This window comes from Monodon monoceros, unplaced genomic scaffold, assembly GCF_005190385.1.
Source record: "Monodon monoceros isolate NGI ecotype Baffin Bay Population unplaced genomic scaffold, NGI_Narwhal_1 Super_Scaffold_21, whole genome shotgun sequence".
Lineage (NCBI taxonomy): Eukaryota > Metazoa > Chordata > Mammalia > Artiodactyla > Monodontidae > Monodon > Monodon monoceros.
Window position 1 is genome coordinate 82,948,803 of NW_021703778.1, and position 26,744 is coordinate 82,975,546.

The 26,744-nt window shown below is 35.8% G+C and overlaps 2 protein-coding genes across 3 annotated transcripts in view; one reads left to right on the plus strand and one right to left on the minus strand.

The window, feature by feature from the left end:
* The window catches only part of FAM227B (family with sequence similarity 227 member B), a 288,612-nt gene that overhangs the window by 86,547 nt on the left and 175,321 nt on the right, over positions 1 to 26,744 (plus strand). The gene's annotated exons all lie outside the window — the stretch shown is intronic.
* Positions 21,009 to 26,744, minus strand: part of FGF7 (fibroblast growth factor 7) — a 62,945-nt gene continuing 57,209 nt past the window's right edge. For both annotated transcript variants that reach the window (XM_029237207.1, XM_029237208.1), the window contains exons 3-4: positions 23,169 to 23,272; positions 21,009 to 22,141 (exon numbers count right to left, since the gene is read on the minus strand). In XM_029237207.1, coding sequence (XP_029093040.1) covers positions 21,947 to 22,141; positions 23,169 to 23,272 — 299 coding nt within the window. In that variant the 3' untranslated portion in view covers positions 21,009 to 21,946. The remainder of the gene's footprint in view (positions 22,142 to 23,168; positions 23,273 to 26,744) is intronic.

Consider the following 26,744-nt stretch of genomic DNA (forward strand, 5'->3'; position numbering starts at 1 on the left):
CCCACTACAAGCTACTCATTTGGCAAATATGTAAACTAAGAACAATCTTTTATTAGGGAATGACAACTGAAAGGTCTTTGGAGGTGAGGCTGAAAGCAAAAAATCAAGTCCCTCGAAAGACCACGATTTTCAACATCATGTTTTAGCCAGTCATGGGCTTACCATTCTACCCAGTGCCCCTGGACTGTAGGACCTTGAGTAAGGGACTTCTCTTTGGATTCCCAAATAAACATCTCATTTCAGTGGAGCTTTTGCTTTTCTGAGTAAGTTTCTGCCAGTGTGGATGAGGATCTGTCAAGACCTCCTCATATAACTAAACTCCTCAAACTAAACTCCTCAAACTAAACTCCTATAGTTTAGTGGTAAACTATATTTATTATGAAAAACACTTTAAAATTTGGTCCCATTTCATGGACTTCAGATATAATACCAGTTTTTGTATTTTCTTTCTGGTGCTGATGCAGATTTTCCTATTTGTAAGTTTTGTAGTTGTTTTACTTAGAGTTGAGAGATAGATCAAAGTGGTTATGTTTATCCCAATTCTTTACATGGGGTTTCCTTTTGGATTTGTTTTTATTATTATATTTTATTTAAACATGCAGGAAAGTATAGAAAATATTTCCCACACATAACAAATATTTGCATTTTGCCATATTTGCTTTTCAAGCCTTTTATTTACATATCTTTTGTACCATTCCTAAATCTGTCCCTTCCTCCCCAGAGGTAATGATTATATGGGTATTTGTAGGCATTCTTCCTTTCTATAATATATAACATTGATTCTTATGTTCTTTATATAAATAATATATATGAAACTGTTTCAATATTTCAATATTTAACCATAATCAACACTCAAAAATTAAAAATAATCAACAGATATTGACCAATATTTTTGGCCACCAAGAGAATACAGTTATGTTATTCCATAGTTTATATAGAGGCCATCAAAAATGTTTTTCTCTTATTAGAGGAAGTACTGCTTATGAGCTTTTAATTACTTTTGTTCCAAATATTATTTATATGTTGCTTCATGATAGTCCTGGTTTTTTCAGAAGTTATTATTTTTGCAGTATCCATTTTATGCAATCTAAAATAATTACTCTGGGTGGTGAACTACCATGCTTCAAAGAGGTTTTATACTGTATTTCTAATGAAATGATCATTTTAATTTGGAAAAACATAAAAATTATATTTGTTTCAAACACACTTGATTTTCATATTAATGGAAAGTCTTTATAAAATGCATCATATATTTTATTTACCCATAAATATTTGAAAAGTACTTTTTATATTACATTCTAAAACATCACTAGATTTTTCTGTTTCTGGATAAGATCATCTAAGTCTGGGGTATTATGGTAGGTTAGAGGTTTAATTAGGGTTTCTTTTCATATACTGCTCAAAATTAAATTTTAATAATTTATGTTCAACTTGGGGAAATCTTCAGTTTGAACTATGTATTTGATAAAGTGTGTTAACGTATTAGGGTTTTATTAGTAATGTTCTTATGTAGTAGGTTGCTTTTATTATCAGTTATAAAATGAGGACACTGAAACATAAGGGAATTAAATAACTTGCTCAAGGTCACATCACTCATAAATGGTGGAATATGAATTCAAATTCAGGAAATTCTGGCCTTAGAATCTGAACTCTTTAACGACTTCACATACTGCCTCTCAGACATTTAATTTTACAGGCTTGTAAGTATGTTAAGGCTTAAAATTGTCATCATAGGATAAGAGTTTTAACTTAGGAGAATTACCATAGCCTTATTCCCTCATTCATGACTAATGTGAATGAGTGTTTAGATCCTTTTCTGGGATCAAGTTTTAATATGTGAGAAGGAAGGAGGAAAGCTGTTAGAAGAGCCAAAGTAGGATGCAGAAGACTGGGGGAAAATCTCACTTGTTTCCCAATTTTGTATACAGATGCCTCTAGAAATAGCAAGCAATCGTTTGGAGAATGGAAAACCCACACTGTGGGACCAAAGTGGTCCAGAGGTACAGTGACAGCAAAGAGTTGGAATTTCTAATCCTCTGAAAGAAGCTGAGCCTCCACTAGGGAAGCACGGGTCTAGTCTACTAGACACTGTTGTTGTTTTTTTTTGTAGGGAAACTAAAAGGGCAGATGTTCCACTTCAAAAAGGCAAGGATTGCATAAAGAAGTAGTCTTATTTTTCTATAAAGTAATTTTTTCTGTAGACTTCTGCTTAGTCTGTGACTACTAGGAAATCTGTTCAAGGTAGAAGTTTGTTCAAATCTTTGTTTTTATTTGAACTTTGAGCCTCTTACATTTCTATAGAACCTTAACCTACATTTAAAGCTGTCTTATGAGAATTCATATTAGTTAGTGATCAGTGAGTGCCTGTCCTCCACATAGTGATTCAGAGATCCAGGCTGCTCCCACCTTCTGGGGTCACCATCCTATAGATCTTCACAGTCAGTAGAATTAATCTGTATCAGGAGAATAAAAGAGGAATAGACACACACTCATAAAAGTCTTGGTTCAGAAGTTTCCCATATCACTTCCAATCACATACCATTAGTGAGAACAAACCATGGCTACACCTAGGTGTAAGGAGGGCTGACAAATAAAAACTCTGGTTGGGAAAGTGCTACCTAGTAATAGCTACGTACTATGGAAGGGGGAGCATATAGTTTGCAGGACAGGAAGTGTCTTATTTACAGGAATTAAAGAATAGTGCAGTAATCCTTATGTATGGAGTGCTTTTGCTATGGCCAATGATAAAATTTGAGCTTTCCAGTACTGATGAACCTAGTGGCAGGGCAGGAATAAAGATGCAGACATGGAGAACATACTTGAGGACACAGTGGGGGAAGGGGAAGCTGGGACGAAGTGAGAGAGTAACATTGACATATATACACTACCAAATGTAAAATAGCTAGCTAGTGGGAAGCTGCTGCATAGCACAGAGAGATCAGCTCAATGCTTTGTGATGACCTAGAGGGGTGGGATAGGGAGGGTGGGGGGGAGACACAAGAGGGAGGAGATGTGGGGATATATGTATTGTATACATATAGCTGATTCACTTTGTTGTCCAACAGAAACTAACACACTATTGTAAAGCAATTATACTCCAATAAAGATATAAACAAAAAAGAAATTAAAAAATGAAAATAATAAAAGTTTTGAGCTTTCAAACAAAAATTTTGAAGAACTTGCATCCACTACCATAATCTTTGACAGTCTTCCAATACTTAAAGACCTCTGGTAATTCAGTGGTGATTTTAATGAATGTGATTTTTTTTTTTTACTATAAAGAAATGTGTCAACATTTAGAATATCTGCATAACTCACTGAACCAATATTTTACAAATGACTAATGCATTATATTTTTTAAAATTATACATAGATTTTTAAAAGTGTGACAGACCAATGGATTTTAACGCAACAGAGTACGCAAAGCACAGTTATGTGTTTTCAGATTCCACGTTGCAACCCACCATTAAGAAACTAGAACTTGTCACATTTGGGTATAGTATTCAAAGAGTATTCACAACTATTAAAATACTCCTCCTTTTTTTGACTAATCTATGTGACACTGGATTTTCTTAATATGCTTCAATATATAAATATATACTTCAAAAAATATATCACAGAAGAAATGCAGAAGTAAATATTAGAATCCAGCTGTCTTCTACTAAACCAGTTGTTAGAGATCTTTTAAATGTGAAACAGTGTTACTCTTCTCAAATTTTTTTCTTGAATATAGTTATCTTTTTCGAAAAAGATGCCATTTATGTTAATATGAAATGGGTTTATTACTGTTATTTTTAATGAAATAATAAATACATGTTTAAGATTTCTCAGTTTTAATTTCTAATATAGGAAATACTAATAGATACAAAAACACATATAAACAAAAGTTCTTGTTGTCTTCAGTTATTCTTAAGAGTATAAAGTGGTCCTGAGACTAAAATTTTGAGGACCACTCTCCTACAGGAAATCATTGCAAAGGGGTTTGGTCCATGGCATCTGAGAGCTACCATATTGTGCTTATAGTTTTACATTCTGCTTACAGTTTTATAGTTTCTGTGTTGCTTATCCCCAAGCTGGACTCAGTCGTAACTGTGGAGAATCCTCTAAACATAAGACTCAGATCATTTATTTACTAAGGACATAAGCATGTTTTGATTTGGAGACTTCTCTACAGTTTCTAATGTTTCCTCAGCTCTGATGCATTTAACTTGCACATAAAAGACTTGAATGTCCTTGAGTATGTCATATAATCCCTCTCAGCCTTACTTTTCCACCTGAAAAAAATGAGGTGATTAGAATAGATTATTTCTATAGTTCCCTTTTCTAACATTTCGTTACTCTATGCCTTCTATCCATAGGTACTGAATAAACTCCTAAAGTGCTTGTTGAATGTTGAGGTGAAATTAGCAGTAGAGACTGATGACTTAGATTTATTATTTTGGAACTCTTTCCCCTCAACAGTTCTATCTCTGTGTGTGTGTGTATGTCTTTGTGTGTATTACTTCCTTAATTTGTGTGCTGGAGGAATGCTGAGGCAGGTCAAGAGCTGAACTGGGGTAAAACATGAGTATATACATATGTATGTGTGTGTATATATGACTGTCAAGGAATGCAATAATCTGGGCTCCATGTATGCTGCTGTCTCAGAATTGCTTCTAATCTAAAACATTTTTAAGACATAATTTCTTCTTCTTGACATTTTAGATGCTTATTGTCATATGGGGTTAACTTTTCTCCAGAATTTTAAACTAAAAGCACTTTCTCTTTTTGTTTTTAATGAGTTAAACAGGCAACAGGTAGTTAAAATTTGCCTTCCAAAAAAAATGGCATATCTCCCTTTTTAGGACTGGAATGTAAGAAGTTACAGAATTTCAGTATCTGGAAGGGCTCAGGATTTACAAGCCAGCTCCCCTTAACCAGTATATTGTTAGATTATTTACAAGACTAAAGTTTTAATGGTCATTTATCTTATTGTGGTACCACACCATATAACCTTTTAAACTCAGATGAAGATCGTTTTTGAAAAACAATCTTTACACCCCCTCTAATTTTTAAGCCCAATTTTTCCTCTTTATCTGAACTTTAAGGTTAAAGCATTAACATACTTTATGGTTTTTTATAGACTATTGTTTAAACCACAAGTGATAAAAAATATTTCTTCTATTCAGTTAACATGTAACTTTTAAGTACCTATGTGCACATCACTGTACTTAGTGATGTGAGGAGGTGAAAAATTTTTTAACAAGTTACTCATACACAAGCACTAGTTGATATTTAGCAAATGACATGTTCCAAAAATGCTTCAAGTAATAGCCAGATGGATTAGCTACTTGAACTTTAATTTGCACCTTTGTCATTTTGCTACATCTTCACTCTAAGCAATGCTTAGGGACAATAAAGACAGAACCCTTCAAACTTGAAAATGAGATAGCCCTCTGAGAATTAAGCCAGTAAAATCTCAACATTGCGCTTTTCAATATACATCATTAAAGAAAAACAAGAAATTTGCATGGCTAAAGAGTGAGGAAACCCCCAAAACAGTAACAGGATGGGCAGAGATATAAACTCCCAAAGTGGCAATAATTTCAATAAGTTGTATTATTGTACTATCATTGGTTAAATTTTTAAAATTTTTATTGGGGTATAATTGATTTACAATGTTGTATTAGTTTCAGGTATACAGCAAAGTGAATTGCTATACAAATACATATATCTACTCTTTTTTAGATCCTTTTCCCGTATAGGACAGAGTATTGAGTAGAGTTCCCTGTGCTATACAGTAGGTCTTCATTAGTTATCTGTTTTATATATAGTAGTATATATATGTACTGAATTCATTTATTAGTTCTAATCGTTTTTTGGTGGAGACTTTAGGGTTTTCTAGATATAGTCATGTCATCTGCAAATAGTGATAGTTTTACTTCTTCCTTTCCAATTTGGATGCCTTTTATTTCTTTTTCTTCTCTGATTGCTGTGGCTAGGACTTCCAATACTATGTTAGATAGAAACAGTGAGAGTGGGCATCCTTGCCTTGTTCATGATTTTAGAGGAAAACCTTTCAGTTTTTCACCATTGAGTACAATGTTAGCTGTGGATTTGTCATAAATGGCCTTTATATTGAGATATTTTCCTTCTAAACTAGCTGCTCCGTGGCATGTGGGATCTACCCAGACCAGGGCTCAAACCCATGTCCCCTGCATTGGTGGGCAGATTCTTAACCACTGTGCCACCAGGGAAGTCATAAACTAACTTTTTTGAGAGTTTTTATCATGAATGTGTGTTGAATTTTGTCAAATGCTTGTTCTACATCTATTGAGATGATCATGTAATTTTTATTTTTCATTTTGTTAATTTGGTATATCACATTGATTTGTGGATATTGAACTATCCTTACATCCCTGGAATAAATCCCACTTGATCATGGTGTATGATCCATTTGATATGTTGCTGAATTTGGTTTGCTAATATTTTATTGAGGATTTTTGCATCTATATTCATCAGAAATATTTGCCTGTGATTTTCTTTTTTGTAATGTCTTTGCCTGGTTTGGGTATCATGGTGGCTTTAAAGAATGAATTTGGATGTGTTTCCTTCTCTTCGATTTTTTTGGAATAGTTTGAGAAGGATAGGAGGATAGGGGAGTTTTCTGATTACTGATTTAATTTTAATACTAGTAGTCAGTCTGTTCAGATTATCTATTTCTTCCTGCTTCAGTCTTGGAAGATTGTACATTTCTAGGAATTTATCCATTTCTTCTAGTCTGTCCAGTTTGTTGGCATATATCTGCTCATAGTACTCTCTTATGATTGTATTTTTGTGATATCAGTTATAGCTTCTCCTCTTTCATTTCTTATTTTATTTGTGTTCTCTCTCTTTTTTTCTTAATGAGCCTGGATAAAGGCTTACCAATTTTATTTATCTTTTCAAAAACCAGCTCTTGGTTTTATTGATTTTTTTCTATTATTTTTTGGGGGGTCTCTTTTATTTATTTCCACTCTGATCTTTATTATTTCCTTCCTTCTGCTGACTTTGCACTTTGTTCTTCTTCTAATTCCTCTAGATGGTTGGTTAGGTTTTTTATTAGAGATTTTTCTTATTTCCTGAGGTATGCCTATATTGCTATAAACTTCCCTCTTAGAACTGCTTTAGCTGCATCCCATAGATTTTGGAAAGTTGTGTTTTTATTTTCATTTTCATTTGTCTCAAGGTATTTTCTGATTTCCTTTGATTTCTTTGTTGACCTGTTGGTTTTTTAGTAGCATGTTGTTTAGTCTCCATGTGTTTGTGTTTTTCCCATTTTTCTTCTGGTAATTAACTTCTAGTTTCATACCATTGTGGTTGGAAAAGATACCTTAACTGTTTATTGTAGTTATAGTTGATTTTATAATTTTTGTCTTTTAATCTTCATACTAGCTTATTTAAGTGGTTAATTCACAGCCTTTACTATATATTTGCCTTTACCAATGGGATTTTTCCCTTCCTTTAAGTTCTTATTTCTTGTTATAGCCTTTTCTTTTTCACATAAAGAAGACCCTTTAACACTTCTTGTACAGTCAGTTTAGTAATATGAACTCTTAATTTTTGCTCATCTGAGAATCTCTATATCTCTCCTTCAGTGCTGAAATGACAACCTTGATGGGTAGAGTATCCTAAGTTGTAGACATTTTCCTTTCAGCACATTAAATGTATCATGCCGCTCCCTTATGGCCTGCAGAGTTTCTGCTGAAAAATCAGCTTATATCCTTATGGGGGTTCCCTTGTATGTAACTTTTTTTTTCTCTTGCTGCCTTTAGAATTCTCTCTTTACATTTTGCCATTTTAACTATGATATGTCTTGGTGTGGGTCTCTTTGTTTTCACTTTCTTTGGGACTCTCTGTGATTCCTGTATCTAGATATCTCTCTCCTTCATGTTTGGGAAGTTTTCAGCCATTATTTCATCAAATACATCTCTACCCCTTTTTCTCTTCTCCTTCTGGGACCCCTGTAATGTGAACGTTAGTACACTTGATATTGTCCAGAGGTTCCCTTAAACTGTTCTCATTTTTAAAATTTGTTTTTCTTTTTGCTATTCTGATTGTGTAATTTCTATTATTCTATCTTCCAGATAGCTCATCCATTCTTCTGTTATCACCTAACCTGCTGTTAATTCCTATAATGTATTTTTCAATTCAGTTATTGAATTCTTCAGCTCTGACTGGTTCTTTTTTCTATTTTCTAGTTCTTTCTTAAAATTCTCATGATGTTCATCTATTTTTTCCCCCAAGTTCAGGTAGCCTTATTACTATTGCTTCAAGCTCTTTATCAGGTAAATTGTTTATATCTGTTTCATTGGAGTTTTTTCAGGGGTGGTTTCTTGTTCTTTTGTTTGAAACATATTCTTCTGTCTTCTCATTTTGTTTAAATTTCTCTGTCTCTATGAAATTAGGTGAAACAGTTACCTATTCTGATATTGAGGGTGTGTCCTTGTGTGGGAGTGTCCCTATGCAGTTTTCTTGTGCCCAGAGGCTTTGTTAGGTGGCTATACCTGAAGTGAACAAGGGCCAGGTCTTTCCCTGATGTGTGCTGGCAGCCACCACCTTGGTGGGAAGTAGGGCTGGAGCCAGAGCCAGGTGCAAGCTGGGACTTCTCCTTTGCTCAGTGTCCATCACTGCTCTATCAGGGGTGGGGTCTGGGTCCAAGAGGTTGGAACAGGAGCCCTGAGGGACTTGGGTTTTTCCAGGGTTTCTCCACCTTGGTTTAGGGGTGGCTGGGGCCTAAGGGCTTGGGGCTGCACTTCTGTGCTGGTTTCACTTTTCCCCAGTGTGCTTACCTCGGTTAGACGTTGGGTCAGGCCAGAAGGGTTGGTGCTACACTAGTGAGCTGGCTCGCTCAGTGTGGGAAGGGACACATGCTCGAGTGTGATAATTGTCTCTGCCCTGGAGCTAGTCTCACTCCCCCCTGATTGTGAGCAAGGATGCACTCTGTCAGTGGTAGTCTTTGCCCTGGAGCTAGTCTCACTCCCTCCCAAGTCTGTGCACCAAGCTGCATCCTGGTATGCTGGCAGTGGCTGCCAATACCCTGATCAAAGTGAAACTGCACCCCTTCAGATGCGACTTGGACCCAGCCACACTTCAGATGGGACTTGAACCCCCAGCCTCTGACTTAGGAGAGGACTCAAACCCATTTGCACCTCAGCTGGGACTCGAACCCACAATCTTCTAACTGAAACCACACAACCCATCTCAGGACTTAATGAAGTTCAGGTTCTTTATGCCTCTGTGCAGAAGGAATTCAGTGAGAGACAAAGTGATAGGCAAGAAGTAGATTTATTAATATCCTTTGTAAAGAATTTGCAGGAAAACGGGACATGAGAGGATGGTCATGTCCCAGGTCTTGGGTGAGTCCCTGGGATGGGCCCGCCAAGTGAGGGTCTTTGGCGCCACACGGAAGGAATTCAAGAGCGAGCCATAGTAAAGTGAAGGCAGAGATACACATTCCATAGACAGAATGCTGGCCATCTCAGAAGGCGAGAGCAGCCCTAGGAGAAACACACTCCAAAGACAGAGTGTGGGCCATCTCAGAAGGTGAGAGAGGCCCCGAAATACAGGGTAGCTAATTTTCATGGGCTGGGTGATTTCATAGGCTTATGAGTGGGAGGGTTATTCCAACTATTTTGAGGAAGGGGTGGGGATTTCGAGGAATTGGGCCGCTGCTCACTTTTTGCCCTTTTATGATTGGCCTCGGGACTGTCATGGCACCTGTGGGTGTGTCATTTAGCACGCTAATGTATTACAGTGGGCGTATAATAAGTCTCAAGGTCTACTGGAAGTCAAATTTTCCACCACCTTGGGCCTAATTGGTTCTAACCAGTTTATGTAGTATCCTCAACAGCTATGTCATTCTTTTAAATGTTGTGCCCTGACCCCTTCCATTCTGTCTCAAAACCCCTCACTCCCCAGGAAGGATCCCTGAGCCTGTGAAATAGCCCCCTCCTCTTCTGTGTCCTCTGCTAGGGTTGCAGGTCCTGACCAGATCACTTCTCCCTTCCTACCAGATTGTGTGTGAATCTTTCCTCACAGCTTTGGTTGTAGAGGAGCCTTCCTGCTAGTTCCCAGTGAGAGTCATTCTATATGTAGTTGTAGCTTTGATGTTTTTGTGAGGGGAGGTGAGTCCAGCATCCTCCTATTCCGTCACCTTGAATCCACCCCAAGATGGTACATTTCTATTCATTTGCAACAACTACATTTATATATTGCTTAAATATTGGAATAATGCTTTGTAATGAGGTGTGCTCATTATTCTGTCACTGAATTGGAATTGGTTTATCCATTCATTGAATGAATATTTGCTGACAGCTTATTTTGTGCCAGACACTGTTAAAGGTGCTTGGGATATGTAAGTGAACAAAATAAGATACATTTTTTTAAATTAAGGACTAGTGAGGAGAAAAAGACAATGGGATAAACACAGTGGACTAAGGAAACTCTAAGGTTTATGGTGGGCGGTGAGAAGATTGGACAGATAAAGTAGAGCCAGTTGTTTGACAGCTTTGGATGCTATTTTAAAGAATTTAAATTCAATAGTCAGTAAGCAGCTAACATGGATTCTTTAACTGACAACTGACATCATCAAAGTAGTATTTCAGGAAGATTAAGGAAATAGGTAGTATCTGAGATGGGCAGGAACTTGAGACAGAAGAATGATTAGGGAACAATTGCTAAACTCTAGACATGAGGTAATGAGGTTGTAAAGGACCAAGAAAGACATACAACTGAGATGTTGAAAAAGAAGAGGCTAGCTAGGTTTTGGTGATAATGGATAGTCAAAGAGAAGTAGAGGTAAGAATAAAGCTGACTAAATTTTGAGCATAAATTTTAGGGAAAGTGTTTATCCATTCCCATGTACAGAGGGTTGGAATATATATTGGGGAAAAGATTCCTGAAAATCAAATTTGCAATTTACATTTTTAAAGGCTTTAAAACTTATGGGTCTAATAATTCTGTTTCTTATAATTATCTTAATAAGATAATCATAAATATAAAGGAGTATGTACAAAAAAATCATTTATGTTAGTGAAAAATCTGAAACAACCAAAATAACCAACAATAGAAGATCAGTTAAGTCTCACCCAGCCTAGCTGGATCCATTAACTGGTTGATTAATAGAAAAATTTTAAAGTGGAGACTCATTAAATTGATATGTACATATACCTTAAGTATTTTCTTTACTTCAAACATAACTGTGTACATTCGTCAATTTTTTATATGGGGCTATTGTCTTTTCCATATCAATGGGCATATCATGTCCATTAAAATATTGTTTACAGTGTACAGTTAGAGTTTCTTTAAAATGACATGAGAATTCAATGATATCTGCCAAACAATCTGAGTGCATAGTTCTAGACTTTTATTACTTTTTTTCCTGTTTTTTTTTCCCATACCTAATTTAAGTTTTTAATCACTTACATTTTTCCATTGCCCCTCCATAGGCCACTCTAAGGACTTTGGCTTTTATTCTAATATGGAAAACAGCTGCAGTTTTGAATAGAGAAATTGCATTATCTGAGATATGATATAACAGAATCACTCTGGCTACTCTGAGAATGGACTATGGTGTGTGTGTGGCAGGTGTTGGGAGTAGGGGGAGGGTGTCCTTTGTGCACTTTATACTCCATAATTGTTTCATTGCAAAAACAACTGTGGCTCTCTTTCCAGTGTTTGCATTTCCTTTTAGCCCCAATGTGAATAACAAAATATGGAGACAGTAGGAAAACCAGGGATCCAAGAAGCACGGCCGACTTTAGAACCATCTTAGAAAATATGGAATTAGGTGGGAAGCAACATAAGGCTTTTCAGGATGTTTAAGGAAGAAACAAAGATAAAGAATCAGGTATAATTCCTAGAAAGTCCTCTCCACCCCTGCTGCCATCATTTAGCTAATTGGTTCTCAAATGCATGGGCCCATTAGAATCTCCTGGAGAGCTTTAAAAATACCAGTGCCTGGGCCCCATCCCAGATATACTGATGCATTTGGTCTGGAGAGGGACCTAGGTCTCATTATATATATATATATAAAAAAAAAAAATCCCAGGTGATTCCAATGTGCATCTTGCATTAAAATAAATTGTTTTTCAAGTCTGTTTAGGTCTTATCCTCATACGATATTGGGTAACTTGTGACTGATTACCTCCACCGTCTAGGACAAAACACCATCAAAACAAAACACCATCTAGGACAAGCCATCTATGGCTTGAGGAATTTCAGCTGGCATTTATGATCTTATTCTCTTGAGGTAGGGTGGTGGAGGGGGAGGTTATCTTCATGTTGGGTCTGAAGGCAGGGTCATTTCCTTCATGTAGAGGCAAAGTGATGTTAGTTTTCCACCTACATTAGGAGATCTAAGAAGGCACAACTCAAGCTAATAGGCAGTACACACTGTGGTTCAAACCTTTTCTCAATTATCCTATGTGGCATTGTACCATAAAGTATCCCTCAGGGAAGGATCAAACATGTTGCCACAGAGGATATACCTACTTCGTCTTTCTCTGCTGAATGGCTCACCACTGAAAGCCATGAATTACTCGTTATTAGGCCCTAAAGAATCCTGTCTTTGTGGCAGTGGCCTTAAAAACATTGTTTCTGACTTGTGTTAGCCTTTAAGATGGCCTCCAGTGATTCCTGCTTTCTAGTTTGTATGCCTTTGTTAATTCCCTCTCCTTGAGTACAGGCAGAAGTGATGAGACACTTCTGAAGATTAGGCTATGAAATACTGTAACTTCCGTTGTGGGCACTCTTTTTCATTCTCTCTGATTCCTTGCTCTGTGGGAAACAAACTGCCATGCTGTAAGTGGAGCTATGGAGAAGCTCATGTGGCAAGGAAGTGGTATTTCAAACCCACAACCAGTGAGGATCTAAGGTCGATCCCTCTCTGAGTTGAGCATTGAGATAACAGATAACTGCAGTTCTGGCCAACACCTTGATTGCAGCCTTATAGAAGATTCTAGCTAGAGACACCTAGCTAAACCATACACAGGTCCCTAACCACATTAACTATGAGATAATGAAAGCTTGCTGTTTAAGCCATTAAGTTTTAGGATAATTTGTTACACAACGATAGATAACTAATACGTGTCTGGCTGGACTTATCAAGAGAAAGGCCTTGCATCTTCAAGCTAAATGTTATTATTCATTTCACATTTCAATTATTAGACTATAAGTTCTATTCATATGAAAAGAAAATAAATTTTTATCATCTCATAAATTCAATTTGACGATTTGGAAACTCCTGAAATTGAAGAGACTAGGACTTTCTCTGTTGCTTTCTGGCAAATCTTCGCAACTCAGGAGAAAGTAAGGAGGACCTTCAAAATGGCGGAGGAGTAAGGCATGGAGATCACCTGCCTCCCCACAAATACATCAAAAATACAACTACATGTAGAACAACTCCTACAGAACACCTCCTAAATGCTGGCATAAGACCTCAGACTTCCCAAAAGGCAAGAAACTCCCCACGTACCTGGATAGGGCAAAAGAAAAAAAAAAAAAAAGAGACAAAAGAATAGGGATGGGACCTGCACCTCTGGGAGGGAGCTGTGAAGGAGGAAAAATTACCACACACTAGGAAGCCCCGTCTCTGGTGGAAATGGGGGGTGCGTGGGGGGGAAGCTTCAGAGCCACAGAGGAGAGTGTAGGAACAGGGGTGCAGAGAGCAAAGCGAAGAGGTTCCCACACAGGATCAGTGCTGACCAGCACTCACCCGCCGGAGCGGGTGGGGGCTGGGAGCTGAGGCTCGGGCTTCGGAGTTCAGATCCCAGGGAGACGACTGGGGTTGGCTGCGTGAACACAGCCTGAAGGGGGCTAGTGAGCCACAGCTAAGCTGGGGGGAGTCCGGGAAAAACCTGAAACTGCCTAAGACTCAAGAGACCATTGTTCGGGGTGCGCGACGAGATTCAGAACACCGCCTAAACGAGCTTCACAGATGGTGCGAGCCACGGCTATCAGCGCAGACACCAGAGTCGGGCATGAAATCCTAAGGCTGCTGCTGCAGAAACCAAGAAGGCTGTGTCTAATTGGTAATTACCATTCCTATTAATTGATATTTATTGGAAATTCCATCCAAAACAACAGAATACACTTTCTTCTGAAGTGCTCATGAAACATTCTCCAGGATAGATCATATCTTGGGTCACAAATCAAGCCTCGGTGAGTTTAAGAAAATTGAAATCATATCAAGCACCTTTTCTGACCACAACGCTATGAGACTAGATATCAATTACAGGAAAAAACTGTAAAAATACAAAAACATGGAGGCTAAATAATACACTACTAAATAACCAAGAGATCACTGAAGAAATCAAGAGGAAACCATAAAATACCTAGAAACAAATGACAATGAAAACATGATGACCCAAAACCTACGGGATGCAGCAAAAGACGTTCTAAAAGGGAAGTTTATAGCAATACAATCCTACCTCAAGAAAGAAGAAACGTCTCACATAAACAACCTAACTTTAAACCTAAAGCAATTAGAGAAAGTACAAAAAAAAGAAAACCCCAAAGTTAGCAGAAGGAAAGAATTCATAAAGATCAGATCAGAAATAAATGAAAAAGAAATGAAGGAAACAATAGCAAAGATCAATAAAACTAAAAGCTGTTTCTTTGAGAAGATAAACGAAATTGATAAACCTTTAGCCAGACTCATCAAGAAAAAAAGGGAAAAGACTCAAATCAATAGAATTAGAAATGAAAACAGAGAAGTAACAACTGACACTGCGGAAATACAAAGGATCATGAGAGATTACTACAAACAACTATATGCCAACAACATGGACAACCTGTAAGAAATGGACAAATTCTTAGAAAAGCACAACCGTCTGAGCCTGGACAAGGAAGAAATAGAAAATATAAACAGAACAATCACAAGCACTGAAATTGAAACTGTGATTAAAAATCTTCCAACAAACAAAAGCCCAGGACCAGATGGCTTCACAGGCGAATTCTATCAAATGTTTAGAGAAGAGCTAACACCTATCCTTCTCAGACTATTCCAAAATAGAGGGAGGAGCATTCCCAAACTCATTCTACGAGGCCACCATCACCCCGATACCAAAACCAGACAAAGATGTCACAAAAAAAGGAAACTACAGGCCAATATCATTGATACACATAGATGCAAAAATCCTCAACAAAATACTAGGAAACTGAATCCAAAAGCACATTAAAAGGATCATACACCATGATCAAGTGGGGTTTATCCCAGGAATGCAAGGATTCTTCAATATATACAAGTCAATCAATGTGATACTCCATATTAACAAACTGAAGAATAAAAACCATATGATCATCTCAATAAATGTGGAAAAAGCTTTCAACAAAATTCAACACCCATTTATGATGAAAACCCTCCAGAAAGTAGGCATAGAGGGAACTTTCCTCAACGTAATAAAGGCCATATATGACAAACCCACAGCCAACATCGTTCTCAATGGTGAAAAGCTGAAACCATTTCGTCTAAGATCAGGAGCAAGACAAGGTTGTCCACTCTCACCAGTATTATTCAACATAGCTTTGGTAGTTTTAGCCCCAAAAATCAGAGAAGAAAAAGTAATAAGAGGAATCCAAATAGAAAAAGAAGAAGTAAAGCTGTCACTGTTTGCAGTTGACATGATACTATACGTAGAAATCCTAAAGATGCTACCAAAAAACTACTAGAGCTAATCAATGAATTTGGTAAAGTAGCAGGATACAAAATTAATGCACAGAAATCTCTTGCATTCTTACACACTAATGATGAAAAATCTGAAAGAGAAATTAAGGAAACTATCCCATTTACCATTGCAACAAAAAGAATAAAATATCTCGGAAAAAACCTACCTAAGGAGACAAAGACCTGTGCTGAAAACTATAAGACACTGATGAAAGAAATTAAAGATGATACAAACAGATGGAGAGATGATATACCATGTTCTTAGATTGGAAGAATCAACACTGTGAAAATGACTGTACTAACCAAAGCAATCTACAGATTCAGTGCAATCCCTATTAAATTACCAATGGCATTTTTCACAAAACTAGAACAAAAAATTTCACAGTTTGTATGGTAACACAAAAGACCATGAATAGCCAAAGCAATCTTGAGAAAGAAAAAATGGAGCTGGAGGAATCAGGCTCCCAACTTCAGACTATACTACAAAGCTACAGTAACCAAGACAATATGGTACTGGCACAAATCAGAAATATAGATCAATGGAACAGGATAGAAAGCCCAGAGATAAACCCACGCACATATGGTCACCTTATTTTTGACGAAGGTGGCAAGAATATACAATGGAGAAAAGACAGCCTCTTCAATAAGTGGTGCTGGGAAAACTGGACAGCTACATGTAAAAGAATGAAATTAGAACACTCCCTCTTACCATACATGAAAATAAACTGAAAATGGATTACAGACCTAAATGTAAGGCCAGACACTATCAAACTGTTAGAGGAAAACATAGGCAGAACACTCTGTGACATAAATCACAGCAAGATCCTTTTTGACCCACCTCCTAGAGAAATGGAAATAAAAACAAAAATAAACAAATGGGACCTAATGGAACTTAAAACTTTTGTACAGCAAACGAAACCATAAACAAGACAAAAAGACAGCTCTCAAAATAGAAGAAAATATTTGCAAATGAAGCAACTGACAAAGGGTTAATCTCCAAAATTTACAAGCAGCTCATGCCGTTCAATATCCAAAAAGCAAACAACCCAATCCAAAAATGGGCAGAAGACATAAATAGATATTTCTCTAAAGAAGATATACAGATAGCCAACAAACATGTGAAAGGATGCTCAACATCACTAGTCATTAGAGAAATGCAAATCAAAACTAAAACGAGGTATCGCCTCACACCAGTCAGAATGGCCATCATCAAAAAATCTACAAACAATAAATGCTGGAGAGGGTGTGGAGATAAGGGAACCCTCTTGCACTATTGATTGGAATGTAAACTTATCCAGCCACTATGGAGAATAGTATGGAGGTTCCTTAAAAAACTAAAAATAGAACTACCATACGACCCAGCAATCCCACTACTGGGCATATACCCTGAGAAAACCATAATTCAAAAAGAGTCATGTACCACAATATTCATTGCAGCACTATTTACAATAGCCAGGACATGGACACAACCTAAGTGTCCATCAACAGATGGATGGATAAAGAAGATGTGGCACATATATACAATGGAATATTACTCAGCCATAAAAAGAAATGAAATTGAGTTATTTGTAGTGAGGTGGATGGACCTAGAGTCTGTCATTGACACTGAAGTAAGTCAGAAAGAGAAAAACAAATACCATATGGTAACACATATATATGGAATCTAAAAAGAAAAATAAATGGTTCTGAAGAACCTCGGGGCAGGACAGGAATAAAGATGCAGATATAGAAAACGGACTTGGGGACACGGGAAGGGGAAAGGGTAAACTGGGACAAAGTGAGAGAGTAGCATTGACATATATACACTACCAAATGTCAAATAGCTAGTGGGAAGCAGCTGCATAGCACAGGGAGATCAGCTTGGTGCTTTGTGACCACCTAGAGGGGTGGGATAGGGAAGATGGGAGGGAGACGCAAGAGGGAGGGGATATGGGGATATATGTATACGTATTGCTGATTCACTTCGTTATACAGCAGAAACTAACCATTGTAAGGCAATTATACTCCATTAAAGATGTTAAGAAAAAAACAAGTACGTTTTCTTGGCAAACCATTCTAAGTTAGAGGATGAGTGGAAGCACATATGTGGGCCTGAAGGTACATCACCTTCATTGAAAGCAGCCGCTCTGCTGGATGCATATAGAAGTGGAATAAAGAGTAGCCTGGGGGTAGGCAATACAGGGGTAGGAAATTGAGATTCAAACTATTATGTATAAAATAAGCTACAAGGATATATTGTACAACACAGGGAATATAGCCAATATAATAACTATAAATGGAATATAACCTTCAAAAAGTGTGAATCACTATATTGGACACCTATAACTTACATAATATTGTATATCAGCTATATATCAATTAAAAATAGTAAAGTTTAAAATAAAGAGTAGCCTGGCAACAGTGTTGAAATAGGCATGAAGGTTTAATGAACTATGGCATATTAAGATATGCATTAAGAACTCATATCAGAGAGACCAATTAATAGATATTCTCTAAAAACTGTTTTAAGGTGATCATAGAAATGGTCAAGGCTGATAATCATCTGATACCCACAAGTTAGTCACAGTGGCCTGAATCTATTCTAATAGAGCAGTGGTATATTCTGATTGACCAGTAACCACTCATACTTGTCATTAAATATTTTTAATGTCACTCTGGTTCATAGTAAACTTTTACATAAACTTTTGGTTTTCTTTAGCCATGTGTCACCTGCGTGTAAAGTTGAACTATGAGAGGTACAGGATCTCTTGTGTCTTATTCATGCCCAAGTATATGGCAGTGGGATAGTAGTGTAAATGAAGCCACATGATAAAGCTTACACATTTTTCTGATGCATCACTTTTTCCCACTGGTATGAATTTTATATTAAAGCAAACATAAATATATTGTGGAATAAAATGCAAAAATCACATGTGTTTTAAGAGAATGATTTTCAAGAAAATTTGTGTCTTTGGTGGGCTACCTTTGCATTATTCCTTAGACTCTCATTCTCTACCTCTACTAGTATTGGTATTTAAGTAGAAAATTGTGAGAGGCACTGATGTAGGATATTTGTGGATACAGAATTGCTTTTACTATAGCTGGTCCCATAGTCCACCTCTATGTTATTTGTCACTTTAGAGAATCAGAAGGGCAAACTCTGCGAGATGGAGACTAAGAATTTATCTCCAGCATCCCTTCTCTTCTGTCATTAAGTTGAATTTTAGCCAACTCAAAGGCTGATAATTTATATTATAGCATTTTTATGTAAAAATGTTTTAGTTCACTAATTGCATTGAAAGTATCTTTTTTATTACTTCTTTTGTTAACATTTCATATTCTTTTTAATTTTTTCCTTCCTAACTCTTGGAAACCAATGTATTTAACCAATTTTCTCTTTCAAAGAACATTTAGAAAAGGTTACTCTGTTTATCTGGCTATTTTGCACAGTGCTTTCCATTTGTAAGTAAAGAGGTGCATTTAAAAGTTGAATAGGGGGCTTCCCTGGTGGCGCAGTGGTTGAGAGTCCGCCTGCCGATGCAGGGGACACGGGTTCATGCCCGGGTCCGGGAAGATCCCACATGCCGCGGAGCGGCTGGGCCCGTGAGCCATGGCCGCTGAGCCTGCACGTCCGGAGCCTGTGCTCCGCAACGGGAGAGGCCACAACAGTGAGAGGCCCACGTAAAGCAAAAAAATAAAATAATAAAATAAAAAAGACCACTAACTAATAATCCTAATCATCCAAGAGTAGGAAATACATGCTGAATGACCTAGACTCTTGTGGCAGCTCTGAACCTAACCAGCTATGTGATTTGGGATCTGTTACAATCTCAATTTCCTGGTCTACAAATGAATAGTAAGGACTAAGGCCGCTTGCAGTGTTTAGATTCTTGAATTCTAAGTGTATGTAACTAGTGCAGATTTTATTTTCTAAAATTTTCACATTAAGTGTAAAAAAAAGGGGGAGGGAGGATAAAGAATTATAAGTAAGTGTTTCTAGAAACACTACCGGATTGGACTTACTGCTAAATGTTGGTTAATTCAGCGTTGCTTTGTAATTTGTTCATAACTATAACTCTATAGTCAGAGTATTTGGTCCTAATATAGCTCATAACTTATATACATACACACTGTTTCTGTTTAAATTTCCATATAATCATGTTTCACCCTTTTTAAAATAAAGTATGGTTAGTCTCATGAATTTTCTTTGATACTCAAACATTGAGTGAATTCATATAAAAAATTGATTATGGACAGACACTCTGCTAGACACTAAGGAAACAAATATGAAAAACATAGATCCTCAAAAAAAAAAAAACCATGTAGGTCCTCTTCTGCTCTCAGTATGTTCACAAGACAGCAGTAACAGAAGCCTGATCTAGGAACCTAGGCTAGCAAGGCCCTTGAATCATACAACAGTTAAGAATATCATTCATGGCATTTCCCCAGAGTATATCTGAGGAAGGGCAATTTTTTCTAGCTTCCTGCAGCCTCATCATGTAGGTTGAGTCACAAGGAAATCAAATGAACCTATTATTTCTGTTAACTTAGCCTTTTCATGTAACTCTCTCTTATAAATGTATTATCAGTTAATATTTGTATAAAATAAAGGGACTTAAAAGACAAATATTTTGAAATTAAAACCACCCTTATTAGCATACCACCAATTTAATTTCGATAAATGTTGGCCTTCTACTGATGAACATTAAAGTGCTAACAAGATCTGCCAGTGCCAGAATTATGAAGTAGAAATTTATCTTTTCAATAAGTCCATTATCTGTAGCCTGACCTCAAGCCTTCATTGCTATTCAGGGCCTCAAATCCCTAAGTATAGACTCTACTTTGGGCATTGTGCTCTTGCCATTGAACAGGAAAACAACTTTCAATGCTGCCATATTTTGAATGGCAGAGATTTCTAGAGATTAGAAAAACTACTAACTTTAAATATGCATATTTTTTAAATGTTGTACTATTCTACTCATGAACTCAAATATAGTTTAACTTTAAAATCCTGTAAGTTCTTTTATCTACAGTGATTTTACTTATAAGATCCAATTTAGTTGACAAGAGTATGTGGCAAAACATATTTCACATTTTTGTATTGTTCCCTGTGAGACATCTATTGTAAGAATTGCTGCAAGCTGTCATTTTTGTCTGCTGTCCAGGATTTGCTGGCCTGAGTGCTGTGTACTAGACTTGGTGTTGCTCATGAGGGGGAGGGGGAACTTGCAATTGAGCCAGACGGTTTTGTTATTGCTTTAGAATTAAAAGCATATGAAACAGATACAGCTTATTAAGGTTTTTTTTTATAAATAACATAAACTTAAATAACAAAACAGTAAAGTTCAAATACAACTTAAAATAGAGTTTAATGCGGTAACCACAGGATAAAAGCATGATTATTTGTGGGAAGAACATTATTAAAAGCCATATTCCCGAATATGAATTATACAAAAGATAGATTATGTTACTTGAAAAAAACATAAAAGATTTTTGAATTTTACTTTTAGGGATTATAAAATGTTATTTTGTGGTGAGTGAGATGAAGTACAGTATTATCATCATTATTGCTATTTTATATACAAGATTTTTGAAAACATCCTTTAAGCAATACCCTTTCAATTGGGAGCAGCATTAGGAATTTTGTTCTTGTTAACAGGTACAAGCATGTTCTAATCTTATACTCTTGTAAAACTACCTCTTTGATTCATTTCCATAATAGAATTTTTGAGAATATTCCTTCTTTTCTGATTAGAATTTAAGTGGCTCATGATTTTTCACTAGAAAGCATTCAGATACTGCTCATCTTCCATAGTTAGTGTTGGCTTGATTATCTGACAAATCATTCCAGCAGCTTTTAGGTCTGACACATCTTATATAACATCATCTGCATTATTATTATTATAGCAGCCATTTTCTAAGCAGATAGGAATATTTAAATAATCATTATCAGATAATCAAATCTAACAGTCTTAAGGGTAAATTAATTTAAGAAAAAAACATTACTATTACTGACATCATGATTGTACAACCAGTTTTACAATTTTTTACAACTTTTAGTTACTAAATCTGATTTTTGTGTATATTTTTTCAAATCTTTCTTTAATGCAGTCTCTTAAAATAAACATAAATGCGCAAGTCCAGCTTGATCAGTTTTTCAGTAGTTTTCCAGCCTTTCTTGGTTACTTAAAAAAAAAAAAAAAAAGAAAAGAAAAAAGGAAGAAAACAGTCCACTTAAAGAAATCTCCCTGCTGGAACTGGTTTCTTATATGCCATATATGATTAGGTTATTGCCATAGGAAGAAAGTGGGCTGTTTTTTGTTCTTTCTTCGTTTTTTTCCCTCTTACAGGAACCCCCTTTTGATTTAAGGCAACAAACATTTCTCCTCCACTGTGTGTCCATTTAGCTGATGCATATGTGTTGTAGTGGTTTTCCAGAATTAATTCTTTGAAGTTACAATCTTCATTGCATTCTTTCTGCAAAGAACAACAAACAAACAACATTATCCAAATTATTTTTGGAGGGACTCAATTAGACAAAGAATAAGCAGTAATATTTAGTAGGATTAAAACATACATGACTTTTTTTGAGCGGGCATAATGCAGTTTGTTATATATACTTAGCATATTTGAAAAAAGGTTAAATTTTTTAAAAGATAAAATGATACACATTTAGTTATGCAACATAGTTTCAAACATGTAGCTTTTTGTCAGTCAGTTGCTACTATTCTTAAGTATTAAGAGCTATTTCCCCCTAATTAGCAGCTCTCATATTACTATGCCCAAGTCACTCTTTCCCTAACACTGACATTTTGATACAATTAGCAGAGCCTCTGCCTCCCTCAGCTGAAGGACATATTTCACAACTTTTCTTCATTTACTATTACACTGCCTGTGATAGTGATGGAAAATAAAAAGTTAATTTGTTCATCCAACTATTCATTCATTCACTGAAACCTGTATTTTTACGTAGTCTGTGCCAGGAATACAAAGGAAAGTCAATTATACTTTGTTATAGTGGGATGAACAGTTGCATATTTCATGTTATAATAAAGTGGGAACAATGGGAATGCTTACAGTTCAAAGCCCATGGTTGTGAGATTGATGTTGATAAACAAACGTCTGGATTTTTTTCCCCCAAGAATTTTCATGTCAGCAAAGTGCAAATTGGGTGAACTTTAACAAAAGGAGCTTTAATACTGACAGATGGACATTTTAGATTTTAAGAATCTAAAATACAAATGGAATTTTAGAGCTGGAAGGATCCTTAGAGGTCAGTTAATCTGACTTGTTTTACAGATGAAGAAACCAGAGTCCAGAGAACTTAAGCAAATTGTCCAAGATCACACAGAAAATTTAATTATTAAGTATAAAATGTTTTAATGAAATCATTGAATTATGTAGTTTGAGAGGAGTTTATTTCATTTTTACTTTTCAGAAAGGGAAGATATTTTTGACAAAAATAAATTTGAGAAATTAAGTCTAAGGTATCAATTATCAATACCTTTGCATAGAGTTTTCCTTCCTTGTTCATTGCAAGATAATATTCACTTTCCACTCCTTTGATTGCTACAATTCCAACGGCCACTGTCCTGATTTCCATGATGTCTGCAAGGAATCACAGAAAGATATGTCAGTTATTCACCCAGCTTTGCAGATTATCCAAGAATGACCATTTGTCCTTGTTTCTGTTTCACTTGGAAGTTAAGATTATTAACATGATTATTTACTCAGCCTGAGACCCCCATCCACCCATAACATGTATACACAAACATCAGATTAGTCCTTATTAAATGTGGGAAGTGCAAAACTATTGATTTTTTATTTTGTAGAAAAAGATATTTGGATTCAAAAAGAAGAGTTACATATTTGAATTTCGCTTTTTCTTCTCTAGAATTACATTTCTAATTTACTGTAATAGTAATAATAACATCAATAATACCTAAAGTTTATTCAATTCATACCACATGCAAAGTATTGTTTTAGCACTCATGTATTAATACATGTACTTATCACCAAGACTATAAGGCAAGTACTCATATTATCCCCAGTTTACAGATCAAGAAGCTCAGGTACAAAGAAGTAATTTGCCCAGATTCTCAGCTGGTAAGTGGCAGAAGTGGAATTTGAACCCAAAAGGTCTGGCTCTTAATCATTATATAATGCTATGAAAGTATATAATTAGCTAGCATCTTTAATTTTATACTTAAGCTTTATATTAATAATTATTGCTGACAAAATATTTCTTGAATATACTGAAAATGAATAAAATTCTGATTAAAGCAATTGTAAATGATGGTAAACAGAGCCAACTACCTTTAAAAAATTAAATATTTTATTTTCATTTATTTTTTAAAATTTTTATTAGAGTATGGTTGATTTACAATGTTGTATTAGTTTCAGGTGTACAACAAAGTGAATCAGTTATACATATACATATATCCACTCTTTTTTAGATTCTTTTCCCATATAGGCCATTACAGAGTATTGAGTAGAGTTCTCTGTTCTATACGGTAGGTCCTTATTAGTTATCTATTTTATATATAGTAGTGTGTATATGTCAATCCAGTCTACCAATTTATCCCTCCCCTCCCTTACCCCCTGGTAACTATAAGTTTGTTTTCTACATCTGTAATTCTGTTGCTCTTTTGTACATAAGTTCATTTGTACCCCCCAAAATAGTAAATATTTTAAACTGATAGTGAGCTTTTTGATAATGAAAACAGCATCTAAAACCAAATTATGAGTCCTGATCACAGAATATTTTATAACTTTATACCATTTAATTAATTTTTTAACCATTATTGAAATTGCCACAAGAAAACCTACTGTTTCATTATATATCATTTCCTAAAGTGCTGTATTTTAATACTCTAACTACAGTAAAAAAAAAAAACTCAATCAATTTTTTAAAATGGCATAGAAATTAAAAGTTTAGTGAACCATTTTATGTAACTACTGGTAATTATACTTTCAACTTGAGACATTCTCTTTCTTGCACTTAACATAATGCAAAGAAAATTCCAAGTGAAAATTATCTGCATAAATCAAGTTTCCAGAAGCTGTGTTCTAAAATAGTCACTTAAGTGGAGGAAATTCTAATTTTTTATTCCATGCCTTCACTTCATCCTCTTATTTATTCTTCTGGCTTCATTTTTCCTATCTGGAGAGTAAAATTTTTACCCATTTCATCAGGATTAATGTAGCCTAATTAATATGTGTTATCTGTTTCCAATATATGCTGCATATAGAAGTCATTTTCCCACTATACTATGGTTAGCACTAGTCAGAGCCCATCCAATTGAGAGTTCTACAGCTGCTCATCTAGAAATTGAGGTCTATGAAGAAAATGCAAAAGAATGGATATTTATCTTTTAAAGTATTTATGAAGCATTGTCAGAATGCATAGAACTGTATGGTAATTTTAGGATACAAATTAAGAAAAACAGCACTGGTTTCTGAACTCCAGAAGTTAAAATCTAGTATAAACAGCAAAACACATATGTAAACACACACGTAGATACACCTTAATTAAAAGAAAAGAAAACTTCTGGAGACACAGCCCTGAAGGAGAGGCTAAGGGAAATGTTAACAGTTGCTTACAAGCATGTGAAGGATGTGATGCTGATGCATTCATGCAAAATTCAACAAATCTTCAGTGAGAGCCAATTCTGTGCTAGGCTCAATTCAGTGACAAACCCTGCCCTTTTGGAGCACTTTATCTGGCAGCTAACTCTTCTTGTTCAGCAAAGGAAGATCAAAGGGAAATAATTTATTACGCAGCAGAATCCAAATAGGTTAAGTTTATATCAATAAACTCAATGAAGAATACTAAAGAAATTCACTGATTCAACCAATTTGCAATACCTTCAAAATTGAGTAAATATATCTATTTAAAAACATACGGAATAGTTGATTTCTAAAGATCTTACCACTGTAAAATGTGAAGTCAGTTTTCTCCTCCTAGTCCCTTTCTCCTGCTATTTCCCTCTTTATTCAATATTTTCTCTCAGAAAGGAGAGTACTGATGCATAGGCTTAGAGTATCTTTCATGCTCAGTTTTAATTAGGGAGTGAAATCTGTCATGTTTGCTGGCTTTTTCGTTTATAGACCAACTGTCTACAAAATATAACTATAGAATGATAGAGGTATTGTTGATTATGCTATGTGGACACTTTCCCTTCAGGTTCAGTCATGACAATATATTCATATTGTCCCGTCTCTAAACCCTTTTCATCTATCCCCTGCCTGCCCATTGCCCACCATATTTTTGTTACACTCTGACACTCAATAAGTGATAAACATTGTTAATCTTATCCCTCCGCACATTGGGGTTAAGGACATCAAAAAATCTTTAGATTTTTAACAACCCAATTAAAAAATGGGCAAAATGTCTGAACAGATACCAAAGTAGATACACAGTTGGCAAATAAGCATATGAACAGATGTTCAATCTTTAAAGATTCTACTTTTAACCAGGATGAGGACAGACTTGAAAATGGCAAGGTTCCTGACACAGTAATATTGTATATTGTTTGATGTATTTAAAAAATCATTTTACTAGGAAATCAACAGACCTAAAAATATATTTCTTGGAAGAACATTAAGTAGTGCTGGCAGAATTAATACGCTATCAATCCTGACTTTCTGGTCTGTTTTGCCCCGTGTGCTGTGCCCTTTTTTATTCAAGAAAACCCAAGAATGAAGAAACTAAAGTTATCATTCTTTCATTTAAGTGCAGAGTAGGAAGTAGTGTTCCTACAGATTTTAAAGTGTTTTAACTTTCCTGTTTTCAAAAAAAGTTTTTATTAAGAATTTATTTTTTAGAGAAGTTTTAGGTTCACAGCAAAATTGAGGGGAAGGTACAGAGATTTCCCAACTACCCCCTGCTCCCACACATGCATAGCCTCCCCAGTTATCACATCCCCCACCAGAGTGGTACAGTTGTTATAATTAATGAACCTACATTGACCATCATTATCAACCACAGCCCATAGTTTACTTTATTGTTTACTCTTGGTGTTTGGACATGTATCATCATTTTTGTATCATACAGAGTATTTTTACTGCCCTAAGAGTC